Source organism: Corvus brachyrhynchos, unplaced genomic scaffold (assembly GCF_000691975.1).
Source record: "Corvus brachyrhynchos isolate BGI_N302 unplaced genomic scaffold, ASM69197v1 scaffold11, whole genome shotgun sequence".
Classification (NCBI taxonomy): domain Eukaryota; kingdom Metazoa; phylum Chordata; class Aves; order Passeriformes; family Corvidae; genus Corvus; species Corvus brachyrhynchos.
The window spans coordinates 7,305,784-7,333,459 of record NW_008236965.1 but is presented as its reverse complement, the minus strand read 5'-3'; the positions used below and the strand labels follow the sequence as shown (position 1 = coordinate 7,333,459).

The following is a 27,676-nucleotide window of genomic DNA, read 5'->3' as shown; positions in this document are numbered from 1 at the left end:
GAGAGCGCTCGGTGTCTCGCCAGCTGTGGGTCGAGCTGCGAGTTAATAATGCCCCTTTTTGTTTTGGTGTTGTAGGGCAGGATGGCTTCGGTTGAAAGGGAGACATTGTCCCAAGAGGAGCTCCGGAAAAGGCTGTATCAGACTTTTAAGAGCCGAGGCGTACTGGACACACTTAAGGTGTGCTTTATTTTCAGCAGGTGCTCCCTGTGATCCGCTGTACTGCTTTAACATTGAGAGCCTTGACAGCCATGCCGAGTACTCTTCCCCTCAAAGTACTATTTTCGCCACAGCCTAGTTAGTATTCGGGGGGTGTGTGGGGGGTGTGTTGTGTTTGGGGTTTTTCTCCCCCTCCATATACAAGGTTCTCCCTAAACGGAATGGCTTTTCATTATGCCTTGGCCTCGGAATCTTTTTCAGGAAGGTTAAAAGCCTGTATTAGGTCTTTGAAAATATCCATGTTTTAAAAAAAAAAAAAAAAAAACCTCAAGCAGGGGAGAGAACAATAAATTAGAATATAAAATAGGAAGGGATCTCTTAGGTCACTGGCTGTGTTTATTGCCTGCGATAAATAAACATGCTATATGAAGAATACTTCTAAAATACTACAGTTCTGTTTTAAAACTACTTCATCTGTTTTGTCCCTGTCTGCTCGTTCAGGAGAATGTATTGGGGAAAAAACTCAAGATCAATATTTCAAAAATATCATCGATAATCCTATAGCCAAGAATTTATTGTTCAGGACGATTTGTTTCTGTGTTACTCATCTCCATACCAAGCTTGTAATGCTCGAACCATTTCTTGTTTAACTTAACGAATATTCTGTCAGGTGACTTCCGGTTTAAGTCAATTTTCCTGCTTTGTTTTAGTTGTCTGGAAAGTTATTTCTGCATTCCTTTTCTGTACTAGGGATGGGTGCTTACCACCTGCACTTTGCCACAAGATGTTTAAGAGGTTTCTGTTCTTGGTTGTTTTTGAGACAACATCAGCTCTGTTGAAGTTGGTTGAAACTGGACAAGTTCAGAAATTAATAAGGAAAACAGTTTTTTTCAGTTGTGTTCAAGAGTTGAATTCAGTGATCCTTTCCAGTTCAGATTACTCAGTAGTTCTGTTGTCAGCCTAATTTTTCTTGAAAACCATGCTAAAATATCAGGCTAGTCTGATGATCCAGCTTTGTTAAGTTTCAGTAAGTATTTTGTTGCATTTTGGTGAAACACTGCCTCTTTATTCAGTTGTGTCACTGTTGCATACCTGTTGTTGAAAGCTTAGAACACTATTTGTGTCATGATCTTTTCCTGTAAGTGGTTTGTATAAACAATTTATATAACTGTATAATGAAAACAATTATTTCTTCCTTTTATGGAGGGGAGATCTTATGATTTTAGGTTACTTTTTTCTCTGTTGTAACTCATAGAATGCAAATAAATAATTTTAAAATGCCATTTAATTATTATTAGTGACTGTAGGTCTTTTTGGTTAGTACTCTTTTGCTTCCGTATAAAATAAATGATAGTAAAGACATTGAATTTTTTGTTTATTTTGACATCTACTTTTGTGATGGCATGAGCAGCTTCTTGATATGAGACTCAAAAGAGGACCAGTGAGGGTTCCAAGAACACCTGAAATGGATGCCACATCAGGAAGGCTTTATTTAAGCCAAAGGGAAGGAAAACAGGAAAGCAATGATCTGAAAATTAAGCTGGGGGTCCTAGAGTGGTGTTTATGTGAGCTCTTGCCTGGGAACTTCTTTTCAGTCCTGTTTTTGATACATTTGAGGGAAAGTCAGGGTTCACTGTATCCACCACTAGAGGGTTTTGAAGAAAGGCATGGTGTCTAGCTTTTGCCAAAATTAGTCTGCCCTATTGCGTTCTGTAGTAAACTGAGGCTCCCTGTGGATTTTGAAAAATTAAAACTCTCATGGAATCACATGTAAACTGGTAATACAATGTTTTTTTCTGTATCAGACACAGCTCCGAAACCAGCTAATCCATGAACTAATGCACCCAATTTTGAGTGGAGAACTTCAGCCACGGATGGTTCCAAGTGAAGACAGTTCACTTTTGACCACTGCTTCCAACAGTTTGGTGGCAGATCATCTAGAGAGATGTGGCTACGAGTATTCACTTTCTGTTTTCTTTCCAGAAAGTGGATTAGAGAAGAAGAAGGTAAGTTCAGTATTTTGCCTATTCCCCGATGTCTCTTTGCTCTCTGGGGCTTGTCATATTCTAACAATTGAAAAAATCCTTTTTTGTGATACGGAACACAAAGATAAGTACAGCCTCTGAGCACCTCCACAAAACATTCCATCATTCAGGGTCATTTTCATGAATACTTTAAACTGGCAATGAGCTAATGATGCTGTTCTGGAAAGGTGCAGCCACAATCTGTGTGGCAGAGCTCTTGAGAACTGAACCTGATGAAAGGTCATTTGGCCATTCTGTTCCCTGAAAATGTGGTTCCTGGTCAGTTCAAGCTGTTGTAACTACAAAGTGTGGCTGAAAAGGGCAGTCCTTCCCCTCCCTTTCCTTTGCTTCTCTCTAAGTGTGTGATAGGGTGAAGTTGTTTCTAACTGAAAATGAATTTTTTGACCTGGTGAGTAGTTAATCATCATTTGGATTAGTGAGCTCATCTGATTAGTATAATAAATCAAGAAAAGAGACAAGGAAAGTAGCAAGGACATGTTGGGGTAGGGAGGGAACAAAACACTCTTTTCACGGCTTCAGCTGATGATGAAGCTACATGCTGGCTGCCCTATGTCTGAAGTAGTGAAGATAAGTAAATGCAGAACAGCAGGCTTCTGGAAATGATTTTACAGGCAGTAAATTGATCTTTTGCAAATGGAAAAAACATTTACAACTGTGAAACAGTGCTGTTTGCATACTTGAAATTATTTTAAATTAGTTAACCTTTTCCAAATGATCTTTCTTTTCCCCAAAGCTGTGGACTATGCAAGATCTTCTTCAATTGATGAGGATCAATCCAAAATCCAGTCTTTACAAATCACTGGTAAAGTTATTTTGATTTTGAAAATAAGCTTAAATTACAGTGGTGATGAAAGTAGACTGGCTAAAACTTCTTTTCTTTCTTACAGACTTCAGGAACTCGGAAGGAAAATAAAGGTACAAAATGTTTACATGTGTGATGCAGACAAGGATAATTGTGTTAGCTTCATTTTTGTTAAGATGTGAGCAATAAAAAATCAGATTTCTTGAGTGTGTGTGGGTATGGAGTAATCTGGATTTAGTTGGATTTTGAAACTTGCAGTACACCAGGATGATGAATGTTGTATTTCAGGATTATCCATCTCGTATTTGTGGTGTGGATTAACTGTTAATATTCACTTACAAAATAAATTACTTGTACATTAGAAATATGAGAAAAATCTGTAATCAGGTATTAAATATAATGCTCTTTGGAAGCTTTTCATGCTAACTTTGGAAAACTCAGGTTTTGGGTTGCCTTTATAACATTGTATTAGCTTGCAGAATATACTTCAAAAGTTACAGATTTAATTGACTTTCCATTGTATTGTGTAAGAAATAATTCTTTTATCTACAAGACGAAACCTAACTATACTGTATTACCTAAAGGAGCTTGATCTTCAAAAACCCTTCTTGCCTATAGGCCTCCTAGTTAAGTACTAACAATCTTCACTCTCAACTGATCCTGGGAGTCAAGAGACATGGATGGGAGGAAAAGTTGCAAAAGTACAGCTTTTGCTGACTGAGATGGACTGCATTATGCTTATAATAAAACCGTAATTGTTCACAAGAATTGATTTTTACAGAAATACTTGTTCTTTCTGTAAATCAGATAGGTTTTCTTGTACACTGAAAATTGCTTTGTTAATTACAGGCTCAAATTCCATTTTGGTGTGAAATCAGAACTAACTTATCTGTTGGATCTTGCTAGGTTTCCTTATGCAAATTTTAATCGGACTTACAGAGCATCATCTAAATAGGGAAACTCTTAACACAGAAACTCAGACCACCTCAGTGCCTCCTTTCAGAGAATCTCTTGGTAAGTGCAGGCAAGTCTCCCCATGTATTTTCATACTGGTGTATGGTATAGCTTTATATAGATTTTGTATGAATGATGTTATTTCATTACTTACTCAAATGCAGCCTAAAGTTATAATGAGGAAAGGTCATGTCTGTCACTAGTACATGGAATTTTAAAATTTTCTTAAAATAAAGCAAAATCAGGATAGGAGTTTTTTTTAAAATCATTTGTGTGTTTTCTTAGGCATTTAGCTAAGACCTTTGACAAATGGACTGTAACGTTATTTGTTGAAATATGTTCTGGAGAACAGAATTGTAAATGCATGGTCTCTTTGAGCAAGTTAGGCATAGATTGGGAGTTCTTGAATTTATAATATGCATGCTGTTATTAATATATTAATACCAAAAAGCTAAAAGTTGCATACAAAAGGAAATTCTTGTCCGCCCATGGTAAAAGAGGGTGAATGAGTATCTAATACCACAAATAGTGCCTAAACAGCCAAGTGCCTTCTCCTAGGTATATGTGGTGTTTATGTTTATATATGTATATATAAAGCAGATAAATGGCATTTCTGTGCTGCCTCTGCTTTTGTGCCACACAAGTCTTTCTAGGATAGTGTTGCTTGGATAAGCTGAAGAATGTCCTGCAGAGAGAGAGATTCCTGCAGCCTTTGGTAAGGTAACTGCAGTGAGTGTTTTTAAATTATGGTGGATGTGTTGTTTTTTATAGCTGAGAAGCTTCAGCTGATTGATGAGCAGTTTGCAGACTCTTATCCTCAGCATCAGAAATTTGAATCTTTAGAAGTAAAACTTAATGAATATAGAAAAGAAATAGAGAAGCAGCTTCAAGAAGAAATGCGTCAAAAGGTATAACTCTGGTTTATGAATCTGAGGGAGACGTTTATTAATTTTGACTTTACATGTTGCAAACTTTTAATACTTAAGGTAAATTGAAAGAAAAGATCTAATCCTTAGTTACAACAAGCACAGAAGGCTAAGTTAATCCAATATCTCTTGTTAATTTGATGATATAACATGTATGTTTGCCATCCCCCTTTCTTGTTAAATGTGCACATAATGTTAAGCTTTTTATTCTGATGTTAATTTGTAGCACAACATTTACTTACTCTGATTGTCTTAATTTGGTAAATTTTGTCTGCTCTTTGATTATTTTGTTTTATGGAGAAATGTTTATACCACAATTTTAATTTTCCTTCCCAGTTAAGATTTTGATGCTTGAATTTCAATATGATGCATAGCCTCTGCAAGGTATGAGTTACTGTTGTGTAGCTTGACAGACAGTTAATTTTTAATACTGATGAGAATTTGCATTCTATTTCAAAGCATTGCACAGAAACACTAAAGTCATAACAGACAGTATTATGAATAATTTTTGATTTTTTTCTTCCTATAATTGAAGACAGCTCTTCTAGAGAATTTTCCTTCATTTTAGAGATAAGATTAGAATTTTGTCATATAATCCTGTGATAATCCTTATGTCTGAAAAATGGAGCAGAGGGAATATACTGCATTTCATTTAAATACATATTTTTTTCTTCCCCATAAATTTCTGTCAAGATCATCAGTTTTTTTGGATAGAAAAAAAATAAATCAACTGTGTTTCACATTTCAATATATTTTTTCACTAATTTCTGTCAAGATCAGTAGTTTATTGGTATATAAAAATGATAATCTAATAATCAGAATTCTTCCACACACTTTAAAAGGCACTCAGCTGATATAAACTGTTTGAAGAACTCAGTGTAGTCACCATTTTTTCAGTCAGACGGGTAGAAGGATGGAGTGTTAAAACTCTCTTTTACCTTCATTCTTCATTTAGTCTTTATTCCCCAACTGGCTCTGTCTTTTTTGGTATGTAAAGCATGTTAATTTGTGTGTTGTGAAGTTTGTATCAGTTTAAGCAAACCAGCTGTAACAAAGGAGATGGGAATCTTAACCAGATGTAAATCTCTTCTAAATTCAGTTAGCTTTACATGAATTACTTAGCAACATGATGGGAATTACTGTACGACATTTCTAATCAAATTTGTATATATACAAGTTATGCTGTACTGTCTCACTGTTTCTTTAGTTTTTCACAAAATTTATGACCACAGACCTGAATTCCTTGATCAGACATTCCTACTCTTCTTTTTCCATTCTTTAATCTTTTCTCCAGTCTCACAGTTTTTCTGTCATACTCTTTTTATTCTTTTGCTCAGTTTTTCCTCACATTTTTTGTCTTGTATGCTTGCTTTCCATTTTCTTCCAAATTTTTATTGTAATTCTTTATAATCCCATTTGCTCTCACAGATATTGTCCTTCACACACTGTGTGGAATCATGTTCCCAGCGATTCTTCTGTGTAGTTCCAAGATTGTGCTTTCCTGTTTGTGTGCATTTACTTTTTTTTCAGTTGTGCTTAGAAGTCAGTGAATCAGGACTTCTCTTTCTGTAACCTTCTTTAGATGAAGTTACATGTTCTGCATTTTTTTCCATTTCTGGCACTTTTTTTTTATATCCTGGTGAATTTCTTGGTTTCTGAGCAACTCAGGGTGTGGGTCTGTTTCTGCTGTTTCTGGTATCACTAGTCAAAAGTGGTTCTTTGGGAAAGGGACAAGAATAAAGACAGTGTCAGAGAAGGAGTTAAACTGTGGCCATTCCTTAATTCCAAGCAGAGTATCACTCCTGCAGTGCAGTTTTCTTCATAGGCTTCTGTTCTGCTCTTGTCTAAAGCTGATAGTTTCGTGTAACATCTGCTTTGGGATGCCAGGTAAATACATGAAAACAATGTGAGATATGCAGATAGTATGTGCTGCTAAGATACTGTTATCACGGTAATTAATTTTTATCAATTTATCATTTCCTAACAAGAATTTTGAGGTGAAATTTTGGATTGTCTTAGGAGGAATTGTCTTTGTTGATTTGAAGATGGCCCTATTTAACCCTCTCTTCCTCCTTTATGTAAAAGCTTGAACATTTTAAAGAAGTTGAAATAGCAAAGATTAAAATGGAGGAGAAAGCGCAGACCCAGAAAGTAATCTCTGAGCTGCGCCATGAGTTAGAGAAGATGCATCAAGCAAAGTCTGAAGCCTTGATTTCTCGTGAAAAGAATGCTATTGAGAGACTTCAAAAGCAACAAGAGGTAAAGTTCCAAATATTTTTTCCTAACCTTTTGCAAATGATTCAGTGAGTTGGTTAGACTTTCTTTTATCTTAGGGAGATTTACCTTCAGATCTTGCTTGGCTTATTAGGGAAAACTTAGAATTCACTTTTGTTCTTATAAATTAGGGGAATGCATTTGGCAACTGCAAGAATGAGTATGGTTAAACATCTAAGTAGAGATTGCTGGAAAAGGAATAGTTCTGCAAGCTGGGATCTAAATGTAGGAAATGCTTTTAAATCTGTTAATAATTTTGCTGAATTCAGATCACTGATTTTTTTTTTTCACAGAAAGTTGAACATAGCTTTTAGTTGCACTCAAGTTCTTTTAGCAGCTGAGAAGACTCTAAATGGAATAAATAGCTTGTATGGTACAGATAAGCTGTTTCTGTTTATATATTGAATATTATGAATAACCACCATCTTTACCTACCATGAGGTAGCATCTCATTTCATTTCTTTGAACACTTGTGTTGATGAGTTATTCCTTTGGGCTGTTAACTCCTGGTGTTTTGCCAGGGTAGTAACTGTTACTACAGCACACAATAATTTGTATGTAGTTCTCAACTGCTTATCCCAATCTCAAACTGTTCTCAGTTTCTGAAAGAACAGTTTCTCTTCTCTTGCCTGTTTGCCTTGCCACCTCCCTGCTATCTGCAGTAGACCTTCCTATCCAAATAATAGTCATCCACAAATGTTACCATATTTTTGCTTTGATGTGGTGGTTTTATGGCTTTCTTTGTCTTGTTTTTTTCTCTGAGAACACGTGGTATTGGTTAACAAGGCAGTTGTGCAGGTCTCTATATAGATTATTATAATATTAAACATTTTATCACCATGCCATGAATTTATTTCATGGTTATGTCCTTTGAAGCTGACAAGAATACATCTATGTTATGCTCTCAGTCTTATTCTGTGGGCATGAAATTAATTCAGTAATTAAAAAAACCCCTACCAATGACTAGATCAACACAGCTGTCAAGTATTGTGTATGAATATTTGATTTCTCTTATCAGCTTCTGCACTCACTGAGAACTTTGTTTCATTTACCTGGGGATTCTTTTAACAGAGTTCAGGTATATTTACATTAAAGATGTCAAGTCATTTAACCCTTCACTATGATGCCTTTATGTCCAGGAAATGTGGCTTGAGAAACTGCTCTATTTTTTGTACCAGGAGCAGCAGCTGAATCTGTCAGCACTGTCAAATGCACATAGCTTTCAAAGTTGATATAAAGGTCCATATGGCAAAGTCATAATTTTCTTCTTAGATTTTTTTTTTTGAGAGAAATAATGTCTTTTGTGCTTAAGGGCAAAAAAAGCCATTTTTATTAATAGGAAGATACGTGGGTTTTGGTGTTAATATGTTCATCACTTGGAGAATCCCTTTTACAGTTTTTTATGAGTTCTATAAATTAAACTGCAAAAACTGAAAAGCTGTTGGTTTACTCAGTTTCAGTTTTAATTCATGTTTTATCAGTGGGTTTTGGTATTTGTTTCTTCAATTACATTTTTGTGAAGAGCATACAAAACCTGTTTATTAAAAAAAAGTCAAGTGTTTGAACATGTTTATTCTGTAATTTTCTAAAACAGTTTTTCCTTTTACATGAGTTTTAATCAGTGCTATATCTTAAAGGAAGAGTGTTTATGGGTTGGCAGAAGTGACTGCATCTAGAACATTTTTACTCTTGAGTGAAAGTAGAAAGGGAATTAAAAAAAGATACTTAAAGTCGATTCTAGATGTTATTTCATATAATGGCTGTAATAAATGGTATTTATGGAAATAAGTTCAGTCAGTCCCTGAAGAGGATCCTCATAAGTTCGAATGTGTTAAACAGTAAATACCGTATAAAGTGTGAAGTAAAACTAAGGACAATATTTTGTGATTCAGATAGAAGCAAAGGAAGTGTACACTCAGAGACAAAGTCTATTGAAAGATATTGAAGCCATAAGGACCAGGGAGGCTGAACTGAAGCAAAGGATGGAGGCATTTGAAATGTAAGTTGCTGAAGGATGTGTACAATGCTAAATGATGCTTCTGCAAAGCATGCCTCACGGTGTTTCTGCTTTTGTGATGTTGAAATAGATTATATATCCTAGAAGTTATGTTTTATGTTTTGAGCAGTATTGTATACTGTCTCTATTAGAAGGGATACCCCATACAAAAAGATGTTTCTGGTTTTTTTTCTATTCCACCTTGCCCAACCGAAACAGTTCAGCATTGCTTTGGAGGCAAGGAAACAGATGTTTACTTTCAAGTGGTTAAATTAAAAAAACCCAACCCTCAAACAAAACAGTATATATCCCTAACACTCACGAGATACATACATGGATATTTTGCCTCATTAGCCCTATGTTTTGGGGTTGGTTTTTTTGGGTTTTTTGGGATTTTTTGTTACTTAATAAGATCCTCAGTAAGATCAGTTTCCTTTCATTAAATAAAAAAAGTAACAGCCATTTTTGGCTAAACTTTCATTACTACTTAATGTTGTTACTTTGTCATCTGTTTTCCATAGCAAAATGAGTATCCTGCTAAAAAAAACCTGGGTTTTTTATCAACCCAGCAGAGGGTGCTGATAGAATAGCATGCTCAGCACTCTGTCCTCTGAAGTGTTCCTGGTGTGGGAAACTGAGCCAGGGTTAACCCGGGATAGCTGCATAATTGATTGGTACTGAATTTTAAGTAGGGCAATTTAGTTTTTGTCACATCTCCGTGTTCTTAATGAACTACAGTGACAGAGTCTGATGATGATTTCAAATTGCTACGGTATTCCAAGCAAGCACATCACCCTTTGATGTCTATAAATGTTATTGTAAAAAAGAAACAAAACCCCAGACTAAAGATTTGATTTTATAACTCGTCATTGTCTGTATATTTCTGGATATTTCAGCACCCAGAAAGTTCAGGAGGAGAAAAATAAAGCTATAGAAGATGCACTTCGGCGTCGGGAGGTTGCTGTGAAGAACATAGAGGAGACATATGACCAAAAGCTGAAGACAGAACTCTTAAAGTAAATTTTTCTTTTGTGTCTAATAGGACACATGGTATTTCCTACAAAAACAGATTAATAAACTCTATAAGATCTCTTTAAAAGCATAGCAAAGCAAGGACTTTGAAAATATGCATTTATGTTTTTGTTTTAGTCAGATTGAATTTTTTACATTACTGCTTAGCTATTTGCTAGTAAGCTTGCTATAGAAAATAATTCTCTTTTGGTTATAGGTTATATTATTGCTGTAGTTTAAATTCTGTGTCAATAGCTGGAAAAGAGATGTGACATTAGCTTAGACAAGAGGATCTGAAGCAGTATTAGTTACTTCCTTTGACCACAGTTAAAAGGCCTGACCATTTTATGAATGCAGAAGAGGCATGAAGGGGAAATCAGCGTTAAAGAGATGCTACAAGTGTCTTGGAAAAGGAGTGAGAGACGCACTAGTGTACAGACAGACTGCCTCTTACCTTCACCCTTTCCCATTTTTGAAGAGGAATTCTCTGATATAGATCTCCCTCTTTTATTGGCTACCTTGTGCCCGAACCTGGTCTTAACGTGTGACTTCTTTTGGGGTGTTGCAGTGGGTATATCCTAACTTTGCTATTGTACTTGTAGTACGTTGGTCACTCGAAGGGTTCCTTGATAGTTCAATGCAGACAAGTGCTCTTGCCGTGTCATGAACCTGTCTCAGGCAGTTAAACCAAATGACTGATGTATCATCATTTTTTATTGCAAGCCAGTGAGCAGTATAATCTGTGTTTGTAGGTCTTTAAATTAAAGAGCAAAGATGTTGATAGTAGGTTTTGATAAAAATAATACCTCAGAATTTGATGGTTTTGTTAGAGAACAGTGAAATGCAACTAATTGACTCACCTTGGTATCTTATTTTATCTAGTCTATAACAGCTAGTTACAAATAGTGATTGTAAAGTCCTTTCAGTACATGAGGAGAAGCAAAGCATTTTAAGGATAAACTGCTGCTTGGCTTATTTTATCAACATACAAAATATTTTAAGGCATGCTGCAGGTGTTCAGAACGACAAGATCCATGTCCTTTTTTCCCAAATCATCAATGAAAAGTATTAAAGAACTACTATTTATTGTACGGAAGTAGTGAGGATTGCTAGCAAATCAATTTTTTTTTTTTTTTTGCAGTAAACATTAAATGCTGTATTTGGGAGAAGGATCTGAATGGTCTGCACCATTTGCAGAAATGCAGGAGGGTGGATTTGGCTATATCTGAAACCATGAATTATGTCCCAGTCATGTAAAATGCTTTCTTAGCTCCTGTAAATTCCACTACAATGGAACGGCACAGTTGGATGACTACTGGGCTTGAATAGTGGTGAACCTGGGCAGTGCTCAGTGTCTGGCTGGTGACTGGTGGTGTGCAGAGAACCCCTGGGGCCAGTTCTGGGGCCCTTATTATTGTTATTGTCCAACAGCTTCATCTGGATGTGGGCACAGGGCATCCTCAGCTTTGAACATGAGGCTTAATTAAGAGGAATCATTTCCACAAAAAATGGCAGAATTTCAGCTCAGGCAGACTTTGACAAGGAAATCAAGCCAGTGCAAATCTTAGGAATTTTAACAAGGAGAACTCCAAAGCTCTATGCATGGGACAGAGTATAGTCCTATGAAGTTGTATAAATGGGGAAAAGGAATTGGCCGAGGAGCTGTATTTCTGAAGAGGAGGTGGATGAGTTACAGTGAATGCCAGGTTGATTATGAGCCAGCAGCATGCTCTGGCAAATAAGGCAAACAGCATGATGATGGGTAAGACTAGAAGCAGCATGGCCAGCAGGCTGAGGGAACTTAGCGTCCCTTTAAAGGTACTGGGGAGGGCTGTGCTAGGAATACCATGCCCAGGTTTGGGCTCCTCAGTTCAAAAAAGTCATGAAGAAACTGGAAACTAGTAAAATCTGTCAGGATAGTTACTGGATTCTCAAATGTGACCTTTCCGTTCATATGATGGGGGCTGGAAGTTGTGGCTTGGGAGATTTAACTTGGACATAAGGAAAAAATCTACTGGAAGAGTAGTGCAGCATTGGCACAGATCATCCAGGGAGGTGGTGGTATATATGTCCTTTGAGGTTTTCAGGACTTGGCCAGGAAGAGCCCCAGCTGCCCTGCTGTACAGGTGGCTATAGGCTGGCTTTTTGAGGGGGTGGTTGAATGAGATGATTGGCAGGGCCCTTTCCAACCATTTTGGTGGCTCTGCAATAGTTAATTTTGTCAATAAATAACTGCATGAATATTTCTAACCATAGCATTAGTATGGTTAATAATGGTAAGAGAACATGGCGTTACTATTTAAGTGCTTGCCTGATAATAGTAATAATTACAAAGTATTTTTAATGTGCATTTGAGATTACAGGAGAGTACAGATGTATGCACAGTTATGTAAGGTAAGGATATGTATTTTTCTTCTAGTGTAGGATAGTCTGGGTCTAGTTTGGGAAAGAATGGAATTAGCACAAATGCCTGTGCGTGTGTGCACACACGTCATTTGGAAATACATAATTCTTTTTGCTTCTAGATATGAGCTTGAATTAAAAGAAGAATACATAGCCAGAACCAATAAAGTTACTGAAGACGAGAAAAAAAATAAAGGTAACCATGTGTCTGAGGTTGATAAAGTACCTGTTTATCTCCAGAACTTTTACTGTCATATGCCAAACCACTGTTGTTACTGAACGGTCCTGGTGTTCCATGGTACAAGGGACAGAAAAGCCATCACAACGGGTGGCAGTTCAGCAACAGTGACAGTTCAGCCACTCATTGCTGTCCAGAATGCAGTGGGAACCATACACTGCTGCTTTGCACAGAGGCTGCAAAGCATTCATGGTTTTTCAGTGTCCCATTTCCTTCAGAAGTCCTACTAGCTCATTCAAGCTTTAACTGGACTCTGATAGTGTACCCTGGAACAGTTGCCAGTTTTGACATTTATTGTGCACAAGATGTTTAATTGGAGCTTGCGGAAGGGAGCCAGAACAGATAACAGACTTTTAAGTTAGGGACATGTAAGAAATGATATATCACAGGCATATGAATTTGATTTACTTAATTCTAAATGTGTATATGCATATGTGTACATTTATACATACAGCATGATTTACTTAATTTTGAAGGCGTGTCTATGACATTCAGTCATTTTTATGTCTTAAATTCAATTCAATTTTGAGCTTAGCAGCTTAAAACTGTTTTCTGCTGATACAGTTTTTTACTGTAATACTCTACTAATTTTAATTCAGCATTTGTAATCCTCCCTGCAGAGAAAGCTATGCTTTTGCATGAAGAAGCCATTGCTGTTAATTCAAAAAAGGAGGAACTCAAGCAAGCTGTATCACGCACCAAAGAGCTTGAGGTAATTGTAAATATGAATTTAAAGAAGCCTGTATTCTAACTGGTGCAGTTGAGGTATTTTACAAATAAAAAAGAAAATGTGAAATAAAAATAATCGTTAAGTAGTACAGCGGTTCATAAGCTTCTAAACTGTTCTTTATCTGCAGCTGGATTTGGAGTCAGTGAAAGCCCAGGTTCTGTTGGTAAATAAACAGAATCAGTTGTTGACAGAAAAACTGAAAGAGGTATCAGACTATCCTTTGCTAAAGGAGGAGAAATTGGAGCTCCAAGTGCAGAATAAACTACTTAGGCAACAGTTGGATGAGACTCGCAGTGAGAACCAGCATCTTCGAGACAGTCAGTTCGAATGACTTATTTTCTTATTTCTCTACAAGTATTTGTTTAGAAGTAAATTTTCATTATAATGCTTTCTTTGTATTATATTTGCTAGTAATTTGCATGAAGCCCAAGCTAGTGTTTGGTATAATTAAACAGTCCTTGGCATAAGTTTATTTTCTTTGATGTGTCTGTATGGGAGAAATCCTGAATTAAGCAGTAGCTGTAATATGGAAGGATATCCCTTGCACCCTCTGAAAAAAGCAGTGCAATATTTCTAACCATAGCATTAGTATGGTTAATAATGGTAAGAGAACATGGTGTTACTATTTAAGTGCTTGCCTGACAATAGTAATAATTACAAAGTATTTTTAATGTGCATTTGAGATTACAGGAGAGTACAGATGTATGCACAGTTATGTAAGGTAAGGATATGTATTTTTCTTCTAGTGTAGGACAGTCAGGGTCTAGTTCTTAAAGGACTATACCAGTGAAGATTTTCGCCCTTTGTAAAAGGAAGAAGAAAAATATCACCAAGTACTTTATTCAGACAAAGCCTTTGTTATGTTCCTAAAATCAATTCAGCTTTACATATTCATGGAGTATTGTGTAGAAAGGTGCGCACTCATTATTCTTTGTCTGAGTGTCCAGTGTTTCCCTTTTGGGGTAGAGCTGTCCCAGCCCTCAGCGGAGTACCTGGCCTGCCAAGTGGAGCTGAGGAGAGCAGAGCATTCTAAGAAGCTGGTGCTGGATGAATTTGAAAGTCATAAGCAGACGTTGGAAAAGCAGCTACAAAGTGAGGTAAATTATTATTATTATTAAATGATTTGAAACTTTTCTTCTTCCCATCATCTCTTTTGCAGTTATCCATCTGCTTGTGCAGGCTGCTTGATATGCAGTTACAAGGATTGTTTGTACTGTGCTTATTTTTATGTTTTCTAAAGAAAACAAAACATCACCACACCAAAAAACTACCAAAAATTAAACCAACCCAACATGACCAAAGTAAATCTCACTGAGTCAACAAATTATCAGTGCTGACTTTCAGTAGGATACTATGTGTATATGGTCTCAATGGACCTGAAAAATATTTAGAAACCAAGTATTCGGCCAGTTGAGATTATACTTTTTGTTTGAATGATGCTGGTTTTTGTTTTTCTCTTGATTTCCTATAGGTTGAGCGTTGTGCCCAGTTAAAGGCCCAACTGTTAGACTCTGAAGCTGCTGTCAGGAAGTTAAATGTGCAGGTTGAAGAACTGAAACTGCAAGTGAAACAAACACAGACAGGTTTGTATCTTACACCAGAGCAGTCCTTTATGAAGGACAAGTGTAAGAAGTTCCAGAAGCTTAAAAAAGCTGCAGTTGCAGCTAGAACTAATACATCACCAGGGAGTAGATGTTAAGTTTAAAATCAAAATCTATTTAAAGCCCAGTTTAAAAAGCAGACTCATTACAATTTCCTTTCAGAAAACAAACAGATAGGAGGAAAGGAAAATACTCCTCCCTGAGCACTTGCATATTTTTACTGTCTCTTTTTCCTTCGGTATGGAGACATTAATGTTTGATGATAACATAAATGACATTCTCCAGCAGGCAACTTGTGTTTTAAAGCATTTTGATTCTTGAATGTTCATAATAAAAATAATCAATCTGAAATTGTATTTTTGTACCTCAGAAATTTAAGTCTAACTCTTAAACAGATTTAGTCAAGTTTAGTAATTTTTGCCTAACTTATGCTTAACTTACCTCGTATGGGTGTTAGAAACAGGCACTTACATAAAGCAGTTCAGTCTGCTGAAGAAATGTACTTTTAAAGATACTTGTCTGTCAAATTGCTAATATCAAGTATTATAAATAAAAGGGTTGGTATGTATATTTAATGTAAAAATATGGAATTCAATTCTGCAATGATTATACATTACATACAACGTGTGTTGCATCATAATTCAGTATATGCAATACTTTATATTATTCACTAGTGATAGGTACTTATTCATTTATGGTACATGTATCAGTACCATTTGGAATTGGAAATTTGTTATATCAAAATAGCAAATATATATTTTAATTAAATGACTGAAAGTACTGTAGGAGCTTTTATTTTACATCAGAGTTAATGAAGTCATTGAAGAACCATTTATGTAGAATAAAAACAGGGTTGTAAATTTGCCGAGAGAGATACAGCCCCATAGGTTGGTCTTTTGGGCTTGTTGAAGCATGAAAGTGCAAGGAAACAGACAACCCCAAAACATTCAGTTTAACTGGCAATTTTAGAGTACTTTTAATGAACAAAAAAACCAACAAAAACATTTTCTATGTGGTGTGTTGTTTTTCTCCAAAATTATTTTTTGATCTAAATAAAGTGAAACTGTTAAGACTTGTGGCATGCCCTGTATTCCTTAGGCTTTTAACAGCGTGATTAGATATAATGTGTCCAAAGTGGGAATGTTTTCATGTTTGTTTATTTATTTGCTTAAACATAATTTAAAATTGTAGAGTACATACTTAATGGTAGTTTTATGTGGAAGAATTATATATTTAAAAAATAGCAGTGGTAATTTGCAGCTTTGGAGCTGCATTAAAAATACATTTAAATCAATTTCAATTAAATCATTAAATTCTCGAAACGTAAGCCAATTCCATGGTAGAATAATTTTGATCAAACTGGAATTCAAATGCCACATTTTACTGTGTCTGTTTTGTTGTGGGTCTCTTGTATCTCTCTTTAGTGTCACTGACTTTCTCTTGCTACCATTTAGCTCTGGAAAATGAGGTGTATCGGAACCCAAAACCTTCGCTCGTCGACCGCTCCGTCCTGGACTTCCTTGGTGACAGGATCGTGCCCCATGACATTTACATGGATGGCACATTCCTGAGGAATCCGGGTCTGACTGATGTGGGGAGGGTCGGCACTGTGCCAGCGCCTGGCTATCGACAGCAGCTGCAGCCACGCAGTGCTTCCCTGGACTCTGACCTTGAGTGCATCGCTCAGGCCCAGGCAAGGGTGAAGGAACTGGAAAAGGAGGCTGAGTACTTGGAAGAAGCCTACAGGAGCTACCAACACAGAGTCATGCAGAATGCAGCTGCAAGCAGAACACCAAGGAAGATGCAGCCTCCTTTAATTCTGCAGTGTCCTCTTAATAGACACCCTTTGACTATCCAGCATGAACTGCTAGAGGATAATCCCAGCTCCCCACATTCCCCTCTGAGCAGCCCAAGAGGTGAAGAACACATCAAAAGAACTGGGCAGGTCGATAACTTTAAAACTCCCTTAACCCCACCACACAGAGGATCATCTTCTTCAAGGCGCCTTTCTTCTACTCCCATTCCCAAATCGAAGAGAGACATCAGTAACAGGAGAATTCCAGATGGTAAGTCAAAATTCTTAATGGGGTGCAGTATTGGGTTTTACTTACTGTTCATCTTGGGAAGAGAAAGATTTAGCACTTTTAGTCTTTTACTCGTTATTTGCTAAGATGCAGCAGAAATCAGGAGATGTGGTTTTGCAGGAGACAGAGTATACCAATTGCTTGGAGTATTTCTTCCTCCTGGAAACAAGTACTGGAGAAGTATGTTGAGGGAAGTTAAACATGCTCTAGGGAGCTTTCAAGAGAAGACAATGCCATATAAATCACTGCAGCTGTAACCTTGCGATATAGAGAGTTTAATTCAAAACTTGCTGTTAAGTATAACTGCTTTGCAACATTAACTGTAATTTCTTAAACCTCCTGTATTTCTAACCTTTCCTTTAACTGTTGTAGTTAAAGTGTGTGGCAGAAGCTGTCTTTGGCTTCTCTTAAATGGAGCTTTCCAGTCTGAAATGTCCAGATTTCCTTTTGTTTGTCCTTTTTGCTGTGACATCTCTATCAAATACTCCTGAGCAATTGTAAGGAGGAAGGTTTTAGTGTTCGGTCATGACTGGAAAATTTTAATTTGCTGTTAGTATCACAGTTTCTAATAATTGCTTAGTCTTTTTTTTTTTCTTAAGGACAGTACTCAGAAAAGCAAGCAAAATAGAAATGAAATGAAAATTTTTTAAAAAATCTCTTGTTTCAAATTTGCAGTACATCTGCTTCTTGGCTCAAAGTGGATTTAGTAGGATGAAAAAAAGAGACAGTAACCAAAAAAAAGATCAGCTTCTCCATGAAGGAAGGTTAAATACAAGGGCAGCTTAGTTTGGAAGAGAGGTGGCTGAGATGCGCTGTGGGAAATCTGGAAAGCAATGAGTGATATGAAAAGGGTGAAAAGGGTTCATTTGATTACTGCTTCACAGACCCCAGAATCCTGTGACATTGGAAGGAAATGAAATGGAATAAAATAAAATGAAATGTTTTTTCATACCATGAGTAAGTTGTGTAATTTATTATTCTCTGTCAGGCAGATCCAAAAAAGTATTGATTGAAGAAAGGTCGGGGTGGGTGTTGCCAGAAGTAAGATACGAGTATTCTCCTTTTTTAATTTTAGTTTAGTTTTGTTTGGTAATGGGCACTGTTAGAAACAGGTCACAAATACTGATTGATTGTGGCTGTCCCTGTGCTTCTGCATGTAGAGTATCATACTCTGTTACTGGTAACATATTTGAGATTTGAACTACCGAAGCAGTCTTTTATGTTGTAAGTTCTCTCTGTCAGCTTCTGTCAGTATAAAGTACCCACAGACTATTTGTTTAGCACTGCACACAGACAAAATCTTTCATAATACTAGGGTTTTGTTGAAAATTAGGGAATGTTAAAACTACAGTTGCGTGCATAACCTGAAAAATCCTTCCTATCTTTGTACTTTTCAGAAGCTAGTTACAGGAGGGCAGATCTCTTTTTTCCATTCGATCTGTTCTGTGCTTAATGCATGAAACTGGTTCTGGAGAGGGGTAAGAGTTGAATAACAAAGGAATGCATTACCTGACTTAAGAATTACAGAAATGAGGTGGTATGGAGTGTAGGAAACCAGGCTGCAGCTGGGTGATAGGATCTTCAGGTTAGCTTCAGTGCTAACATGCTGTTAGTGTGATTTGTCAGCTCCCAGTTAGACTGCTTCCCCACTGAGATGTCACTTCTCTCTCATGAGTCTTCTGAGGAGTGCTTTTATACTGGTATATGTATATTATTCTTTTCTGCTAGAGATGGCTGAAGCAGCAGGTGTGGTTTTGCTAGAAAACTCTTAAGTCATTCTGGAAGCTTCTATGGAGCTTTTCGGTGCTGTTGAAAATACCAGTCTGAACAACTCAGGGTAAATTTCAAAGGTAGAAGATACCATGAATGTGAGTCTGAGATTGGTTTTTCCTTTAAGTGAGGGTAAGTGCTCAGCTGTCAGCACCTGTCTCTGGAGAATGAAAGGAAGAAGTATGTCCTCCTCTGAAACACTTGCAGTTGGCAGATCCAGCAGCTCTTTTACTGCGTAATCTGCCAGTGGAAGGATTATGCAGTTTTTTCCTTTAAATTAGCTCATGCATTTGACTGTTTTACTTCCTAAGTCCATGCACATTTGGACCAATAATGCATGTGTTGTACAGCCAGCCTTGTCTGAGGAATGGTAGGACAAATAACTAACGCAAATTGTGGGATTTTTATTCTGCAGTTGCCAAGAGCTCATCCCTTACCTCTTCACAGCAGAGTGTTGACCAGGTTCTTTCTCCTATTTCAAAGCCATATTTGCTTTCATCTTCTGAGTCTGTTCCTTCCTCACCATCCAGTCATGGCCAGAAAATCAGGTAACATTGTTTACAAAGCAACATTTTTAACCTGCTTTTTAAAGAAACATGTATCTAATTGTTCACAGTGATAGCTGCTTTTACAAATCAAGCCAGCCATTAATTTTATACGTGAGAACTTTTCTAAAGGTGAATAAGGATTTCCATTTTGAATATCATGCTTCAAGTGGAACTTAGTTGTAAAAAACCCAAACACTTTGGTTTGCTCTGAGCAAAGCTATGTCTCTTTAACTGTGTCTCTGTTTTTCACATCTGTGACCTGACTGATGAGCTTCTGCTAATTGAAGCATTTGAATTTCTGCTGCCTGTTTGAGAATTTAAATCAAGGCAGTTGTACATTCTCACTTCATTCATTAACAAACTGTATTGCTAAATTTATTACTTTTTTTCCTTCTCTGAAGAGCTTGGTCATGTGCCTGTTTTCAAAATAGGATTTTCCAGTCTCCTTTGCATGTAGGAATGGGATGGGTAGCACAACTTTTCTCTTTTGTTGCTTTTTTTAAGATCTTCTTAAGGTAAATTAATAACTTGACAAAATTAGGCTGCATTAAAATGACTTTTCTTTCATCTCTGTATCTCCTATTTCCTTGCCTGAAGTTCTTCTGTTCTTAATGGCCAGTGTTCCCTCCACTCTCCAAAACTAAGAACATGTGTCTTCAGAAGCAGGTCTAGTATTTAACTTCTAGTAATTTTTTTAAGATGAGACAACTGAATTGTCCTTAACCTGCTAGCCATCATTCCTGATTTGATGGCTGAAGAAAGCTTGTGCTGGGGCACCTCTAGCAGGCATTTGTAGGGCTTTTTTATTTTGTTGTTATCAAGGCCTCAACATACATTTAATGCAGAGAGGGTCTCTTATCTGGTTAGAATTTTGGGAGAGCCTTTATGGTTTTTGTCTTCAAAATGAGCTGTTGGGATTTTCAGGGACTGTGAGGTCAGTTTCCTTTAAGTATTCCCTTGAGGCTGTGTCTCCTTTTTCCCTACTCATTCATGTTTTCTGTGGTGTGTCAGATTTCCTGTACTTCTCTGACAGGCCTTAAAAAGTGAAGGTTGAATGTTAACCTGCATGTTAAGGTGACAGGGGAAAATTCTCTAATCCTGTGAGGGACTTCACTTCTTTGAAGGATTTTATGGACTCCATCCTGTTTGAAGAGTGAACAATATGAGCAGAGGCCAGACCTAGGTCTGGGAAGGCAACTATGGTTTGTTGTTGATTTCTTGGGTTTCTTATGACAAAGCAAGGGTATAAGGTCCCAATAATTGTCTCGAACTTGCTGCTTTCCCAAGACTTTATTAAAAGAAAAACATTCTTTTGTTGCATATTTTCTAATTTCACGTGCCTTGGACTGTTTTCTGTTACATGAAATATTTGAGAAATGCATGTGTGGGCTTTTCCAGTTATTTACTCTTATTATTAGGCAAATGCCACATCACTGATGTGTATTGTGGGATTAGTTTATGACCTGTAGATTTTAAGTGGTAATGGGAACTTCTTTGAAAAGAAAAGAAAAGCGAATATGATGCTGTAACATCTGTGACAAGCTGTTAGAAGTCAGACCTCAGTCAGTGGGGAAGAACAATTGCTTCTATGACTACAGGAGCTCCTCGTTTATTTATGTTCCAAGATAAGAGTGGTATGAAGGAAGCCAGTAAACACAGACAGGAAGACTAGAGTGGTAAGGCAGATTATTACCTAACTGTTTGTTTGTTTGTTGTTTTGGCCTGAAGAAACCAGTTGAGGGTTGTTACTGAGGCATTGGGTTCTCTGTCTTTTTAGCAGTGTTGCAGGACACAGTATTGAAGAAAGTGGCATGTGTGTCCTTGAAACTTGCACCCTTAAGAATTATTTAGCACTTAATCATTTCTGTGAAGGAAGGACTCAAAACATGAAATAGACTTCCAAAAACTTGAAATTTCATTTACTCTGTGCTATTTAATTGACAGGGTATTTTTCCCCGCTGACATCACTGAACTATCCTTCTGACAATGCAAATTTATTTATCTGTGCCCAGATTCACTTTTTGTTTATGAACAAATCTTTTTGTTGGGGGTATGTTTTGTATTGTTTGTTCTCCACTTTTGCTCCATGAAAGACCTGTATTCCTTAGAAATTGTAAGCACAAACATACTTAGGCTGTGATGAAGAGCACCAGCTGGTGTGAAGTAAGCTCCTTTATGAAGTGCTGATGCTGAATTTCATTAGTGACCTGCACTCCTTTTACTGTTCTAGTTCTGGTCAGAGTTTAGGAGCTGGGTCACGTGGGAGACATTATTCTTTCACATTATCTTTCTGATGAGATAAACGGGGATTTAGAATGAGGGCACTAGCCCCATTTTTGATAGAACCCAGATTTTCACCCCTGCATCTCTGTTTTGCCAGACATCTAATCCTAATACATTTCAAACACATCTGTTAAGATGACATCAAAATGGGAATTAAACTGTAACACAGAGCTTAAAAAGGCAAATTTCTTAATTTTCAGTTGACTGTCACAATTCATTGTATTTCTCCTTTTTTGTTGTTTTTTCTTACTCCCTTGTATTTTGTTTTAATGTAATGATTTTACGTCACATAAAGGCCTTGGGGAAAGGCTGCAGGGAAATGGAGTGGACTTTTACTAAAAGTTAGAGAACTGGATTTAAATATCCTGTATTTGAGTCAGAAAGTTTAATGGATTTTAGTGTTGGTTTAGTCTGTTGCTTAGCGAGTGAATTTCAGATTGCTATTTGCTTAAAAGTTTAGCATTTATATTTATTAAATTATTTATATTCTTCCTTATTTTTTCAGACTTCAGAGTCAACAGACAGATAAACAAGATTTCAGCGATGTCCACAAACCAGAGAAACTAAGGTATGAGGATCTTGAAGAACACATTTATACTCTTGAAGGTAAGTTTTAGTGCATTTCAGACAGTTTGTTTAACCTTAGGGCTTAACAGTTACAGGACAACTGTCTTCATAGTTTTAAGACTGTACTTGGAGAGAAAAAATTCTGACTGATTTTGGAATTAAGAAAAACAAATATCTCAGATGATGAGGGATTGATTTTCATCATTCTTGCATCTTTAGATAAGTGTATGTAGTAATAAGCAGACATTAAATTGAGTTGGTTCTGAAATCTGTGACGTAATTTTGTTCAGAAATCTTGCATAACCTTGTTCTGATTAACGCTGTAGGTCTGACCGTTGTTTTGGAATGTTTTTAAATGGTGTAGAATTCTTATTTAAACAGAAAAATGTACTAGTATGTGAACTAAATTGAGGTTTATTATATTTGCTGCATAAATTAGAACCAGGTTCTAATTCTAAAGATAAGTTTCTGTGGCTGTTGTATGCACTCCTAATTTTTCCTTCAGTAAGTGAGGCATAAATAGTATTATGAATTAGAAGTTGCTCTAGGGTGTGTGTAAATGTGTGAAGAACTCCTGCAAGTATGCTGTCATTAATCAGCATCTCTGAATAGTTTTGGAGCATATGGTTAAGTTACTGAAACCTGAATTGTATCCTAACTTCTTTTTCTCTGAGGTCAGCATTTTATTTATTTGCATTTCTGCTCTCTGTGATTGCATGCTATAAAATGTTTCCTTCTCTCTAAATGCTACAGGGTCAGTTTTCAAAAATCTTTGATGTAACTAAGGTACTGTAGAAAGAGGAGGATAATAAAACTTAGTGTACTTTATAGCCATTTGTATATGGAGTGAGATATAGAAGCACAGTTACTGGCCTTACTTAGTTTTTCAGCATTTGAGTGACATCCTAATGTTGAACCTGAGCAGCCTGATCTCTCATGAAACTGTGGGTTTAAAGTAATGAAGTTGTCAATGAGAAAGCTGTGAACAGCAAGTTAATCTTTCCTATTTCCAGATTTTGTTAGGTCTGTAAAGTCCTGAGGCTGGTGGACATGTGGCATTGTGTGGTGTAACTAAACTCATAGTTGGTGAAGAGATTGTGATTGCTGTATGGGAGAGTTAGGGATATTTTCTTTGAAACCAGTGATTCTGACTGGTGTGAGTGGTTTCCTGGGTCCCAGACTGGCTTATGCTTTTGGTTGTGGTTAGGTCATATGGAAGGTGGAGTGGACCCCTTGCTCATTCTCCTGACCCTGTGAGAATATGGCTTTCAGTATTTTAAAAGGAACTAACCAAAAAACGATGTTTGTTTAAACAGCAGATGTGCTGATAGTGTTTAGTGATAACTAGCAGAAGATAATGCCTCATCCGTGCATTTCTCTGTGAAGCTTTACGCATTACTCAGTTGGGTTTATTTATCTCATTTAGCTTCCTTTTTATAAGCTTTAAATGTATTATTTGAATGTGAACCAAGCCTGTAGCCAGTAATGGTTTCTATTCATCTCACATTTTAATTAGCCTTATAATTATTTGCTTAATTTTGTATGAGAGGCTTTTGGGAATATGTTACATATTTCACTTTTATTTTATTACATATGACAACAGACTGGCATTTTCTTGGAAATTAGGGCTGAGTAGATGCTGTGCCCAAGTAAGGTATTACTGAATCATTTGGTGATGTGTGGTGGTCAATAATTGTAGGAGTTCACATGTGCTGATGATTTCTCAATCAAGAGTACTTTAGTTGGGTCAGACTGCATCAAAAGACAATCTCAGTATATAGGAGGAAATCAGAATGGCTAAAAAGGGGAGGAGGTAGCTCAGGAGAAGTGGCTGGGAGCGGCAGGTAAGAAAGTAAAATCTAAGAAGTAAATACAGAGAAAGATACAATGAAGGACAAAGTGGATAACAGTAGGAAAAAACAATGAATTAAAGGAGGTACCAGAAAATATGGAAGTCTTTTAATCCTACTGTGAGTGAGTTCTAGAAAGAAAAGGTCAGCAAGTTCTCTTGGCAGCAGCTGCTTTTAGGTGATGAGCTCATCTTAAGGGAATAATGCATCTCTTGCTGTCCACCCTTAAAAAGGGAGTGAAAGTACACAGAGTTACCTTTTTTCTCCTTTGCAGAGTAGTTAATTCATTTTATACTGTAATGGTTTTGGTTTGGGTTTCTTTGTTTGCTTATGTTGTTAGCATTCATTTTGAAGTTAGAAGTAATATTTAACCAGGACAAATTTATGAAAGGAATTTTTTTATTATTTAAATATTACATACCCTGATGCTTATTGGTGCCTCATATGGAAATAATGTTTTTGTTGATAGCTTTATAATTTAAAGAGAGAGCAACAAAACAGAATAGATTTTGAGTGTGATAGCCCATTATTTTGGTCTTACAAGAACCCCCATATATAGGAGTTATATTCCTAGGTGAAGCTGGTAGGAATTACTCTTGCTTTTGTAAGAAACTGAAAACATTCTCCTAACTTAGTTAGACTGACAGCTTGACAGAAATTTTCCATCATGCTTTCTATAGTTCCTTTCATCTATAGTTCCTTTAAAAGAGTTCTAATTTAAAGAAATTCAAACCATTCAGATAGAGGCTGATCCATGTGGTTGACTTGGTTTTTTTCATGCAAAATATTTCAATTTTATTATAATGTGAAAAAGAAAAATGCTTGATGGTATTTGAAGGATGAAAAATTGATGTTTTCTAAAGCTTCACCCAAAACCTAAAGAGATATATAGGGTATCTGTGCTCTGTTACACTAAATGCTTAGGAGAATAGTCCTGTGTATTTCAGGTTGGCTATCTAGAGGTAATGGCCACATCTTGTTTTATCTCTTTTTTTTTTTCTATCTCCCATCAAATGAGATAATAGCAGTCTGCATACTTTGCAAGTAAATAATTAAGAAGCAGTTGAGTATCACAGCAGTGATCAAAGAGGAAGGACAGTAATTGTGTTTTTGTGAATTCAGAGCCACCTTTCACGGGGAGAAGATAGTATAATGTAGAATACCTGAGTTAGCAGCATCCATCCTGTTCACTGAAGAAGGCAATGATCCCATTAAAGAGTGTGTCATCAAATAGTTAAAGATTGTTTTTATATTCATAAAAAGGATGAGCTGAACTTGGACATACAATTTTTCTGTGACTTTTATCTTGATTATGTAAGGAAATGAAAACATCTTGGGTTTCTGTTGTGTATTTCTTCAGTTTTGGCTTTATAAACAGATGTGTTCCAATAGCTAATTTCAAAACTAACAATTCTGTAATGAAGGAAGCAAGTACAGCCTATGATAATTCTTAATTCTCAGGGAGATGATCAAGTTGAAGGGAAAATGCTCAATTAGTGCTGATATTTTTGTGTTCTAATTTAGCCATTCCCACACTGAATCCATTGCTGTGCTCCACTTTTGCAATTACAAAATAATGAAGCCATTGTTCAAATTTCTTCTCCAGCTCAGGGGGACATACCAGAGGAGTGTGAAAGTGATGTCTTGCATCCATCTGGGGACATCGTTGATGGAAACCATGTCACAGCCCCTGTACCAGCAACAGCCACTTCATTGCAGGACTTAAGTGAGTTCTCAGCTCAGACTCAAAAGAAAGTACCCTTTTAAAATGTCAAATGTGTATAAAAGTCTGTATGTATGTATGCTGGTGTGGTTGAAAAATTTTCCAAAAAGTGCAAGTTCTGTACTAAAGAGGAAACAGTGTTTTCTTTTGCTGTTCTGTATGAGGATTACTTTTTTTCACCCTGGTTTTAGTTAAATTTGGTTTTAATTTAAACATTCTTGCCACCCCTCCCAACCCCGTTGTCCAGCATCTGGTGAAATGATTTTTTTTTTCTTTAGGGTAATTATTAAATATAATTTCTGTTCTTGATAGGAATGAGACATTAAATATTTTGGTTTGAAGTATTTTATGTACTGCTTGTCTGGATTTTTTTTCAATTTATTTTTGACTGTTGGTGAACTGTATTATCACAATGCAGTTTTAATTCTTTGGGTAGATGAGAATGATTTCAATCAGCATATGCTGCTTTTCTAATTGTTCTAGATGGAAACATTATGGTTCTTTTTATTTAGAGAAGAGCTTTGTAGCTTCTCATGATTCCCAGTACTGAGTTTGCCCATCTCATTGCTATTTGATGCTGTTCTTTGTAGTCAGCTTTTTAAATACACTGGTCACATCAACAGTATGTCCTGCAGTAATTTTCAAAGGGATTTTAAATACTTTGCTTTTTAAATATAAAGAATTATATCCAAACCCATTGCAGAGGGGGAAGGAATATAGTAACATGGAATTTGGGATAATTAAGGTTTAATGAGAATGCTCATGAAAGGAATGAGAAGTGCAGTGATCTATCAAATCTCTGGCCTCTACTTTGGCTCTACTCCTTAACTATTGGTGAGTCATTTATCAGTTTAGAGGTGGGAAAACACATTACCCAATACTCAAGAATAAGTTTGGTGTGTGTGTGTAAACAATATATCCAGTTGTTCTCCATTTACTGCTAACGTTATACAGGAACCTGGTACTTACTTGTATGCTCTTGTAGTGATTACTGAACTACATAAATCAAATGACAGATGTTGAAATAATTTTTCACAGCAGTGCTGGATCAAAGGCAGATTGAAGAACAGAACAGAGAAGTTGACAAAAACTTCGAAGAAGAAAGGAAAGGAAGAGAAGAAAGGAGCGAGAAAGAGCAACAGGACGCTTTGGAAAGTGAGAAAAAAGAAGTGGAAAAGCTTAATGAAGAGGTGGTAATTTAATTAATTTCTGACAGTGATGCAGCTCTGTAGTCCCTTGCAGTTTAGGATTGTTACATGTGTTACTTAGTTAAAAATAGATTTAATTCCATGAAGTGAAAGTAGTAGAGACTGAGTTATTTTATGTACTTGTGTGATAAACCAGAGTGTCACTAGAATGTCTCCTTATGCCAAGTAACTTTTTCACTGGAAACAGATGCTTTTCCTTCCATGCTTCATGAAACTGGAAGTTACAGTTTTATGGCCACTGTCACCATGCTGTTGGAACAAGCTGAACATTTGCTGTCTCCGTGGTGTGGCCACTGCAAGTGGGACACCACCAGAACATGTTAATGTCCATCTGTTCATTAGCCTCTGTCAGGGTGTCCAGGGTACTCTGGAAAGCAGAGGGTATAAGGAGACCTTGAGTTTGCTTAAATCCCTTTGAGCTTAAACACTCCATGTTTGTTTATGTAGTGTTCTGGATTTTTAGGTCCTGTTTAATGCTGTTTAGACTGGTATGTTTACTGAGGTTAA

At 36.6% G+C, this 27,676-nt stretch overlaps 1 protein-coding gene across 3 annotated transcripts in view; it reads left to right on the top strand.

Annotated features, from left to right (window-relative positions):
- Positions 1 to 27,676, top strand: part of OFD1 (OFD1, centriole and centriolar satellite protein) — a 40,530-nt gene that overhangs the window by 686 nt on the left and 12,168 nt on the right. The window contains exons 2-20 of one of the 3 annotated variants that reach the window (XM_017728487.1): positions 76 to 177; positions 1,962 to 2,162; positions 2,935 to 3,003; positions 3,089 to 3,116; positions 3,910 to 4,017; positions 4,729 to 4,865; positions 6,969 to 7,142; positions 9,050 to 9,156; positions 10,050 to 10,169; positions 12,690 to 12,763; positions 13,426 to 13,517; positions 13,663 to 13,852; positions 14,502 to 14,632; positions 15,007 to 15,118; positions 16,591 to 17,202; positions 19,406 to 19,538; positions 22,327 to 22,427; positions 25,845 to 25,964; positions 27,000 to 27,151. In XM_017728487.1, the coding sequence (XP_017583976.1) occupies positions 82 to 177; positions 1,962 to 2,162; positions 2,935 to 3,003; positions 3,089 to 3,116; positions 3,910 to 4,017; positions 4,729 to 4,865; positions 6,969 to 7,142; positions 9,050 to 9,156; positions 10,050 to 10,169; positions 12,690 to 12,763; positions 13,426 to 13,517; positions 13,663 to 13,852; positions 14,502 to 14,632; positions 15,007 to 15,118; positions 16,591 to 17,202; positions 19,406 to 19,538; positions 22,327 to 22,427; positions 25,845 to 25,964; positions 27,000 to 27,151 (2,757 nt within the window). In that variant the 5' untranslated portion in view covers positions 76 to 81. Of the gene's footprint in view, positions 178 to 1,961; positions 2,163 to 2,934; positions 3,004 to 3,088; positions 3,117 to 3,909; positions 4,018 to 4,728; positions 4,866 to 6,968; positions 7,143 to 9,049; positions 9,157 to 10,049; positions 10,170 to 12,689; positions 12,764 to 13,425; positions 13,518 to 13,662; positions 13,853 to 14,501; positions 14,633 to 15,006; positions 15,119 to 16,590; positions 17,203 to 19,405; positions 19,539 to 22,326; positions 22,428 to 25,844; positions 25,965 to 26,999; positions 27,152 to 27,676 lie in introns of all 3 variants that reach the window. The other 2 variants (XM_017728488.1, XM_017728489.1) reach the window with 2 other exon arrangements.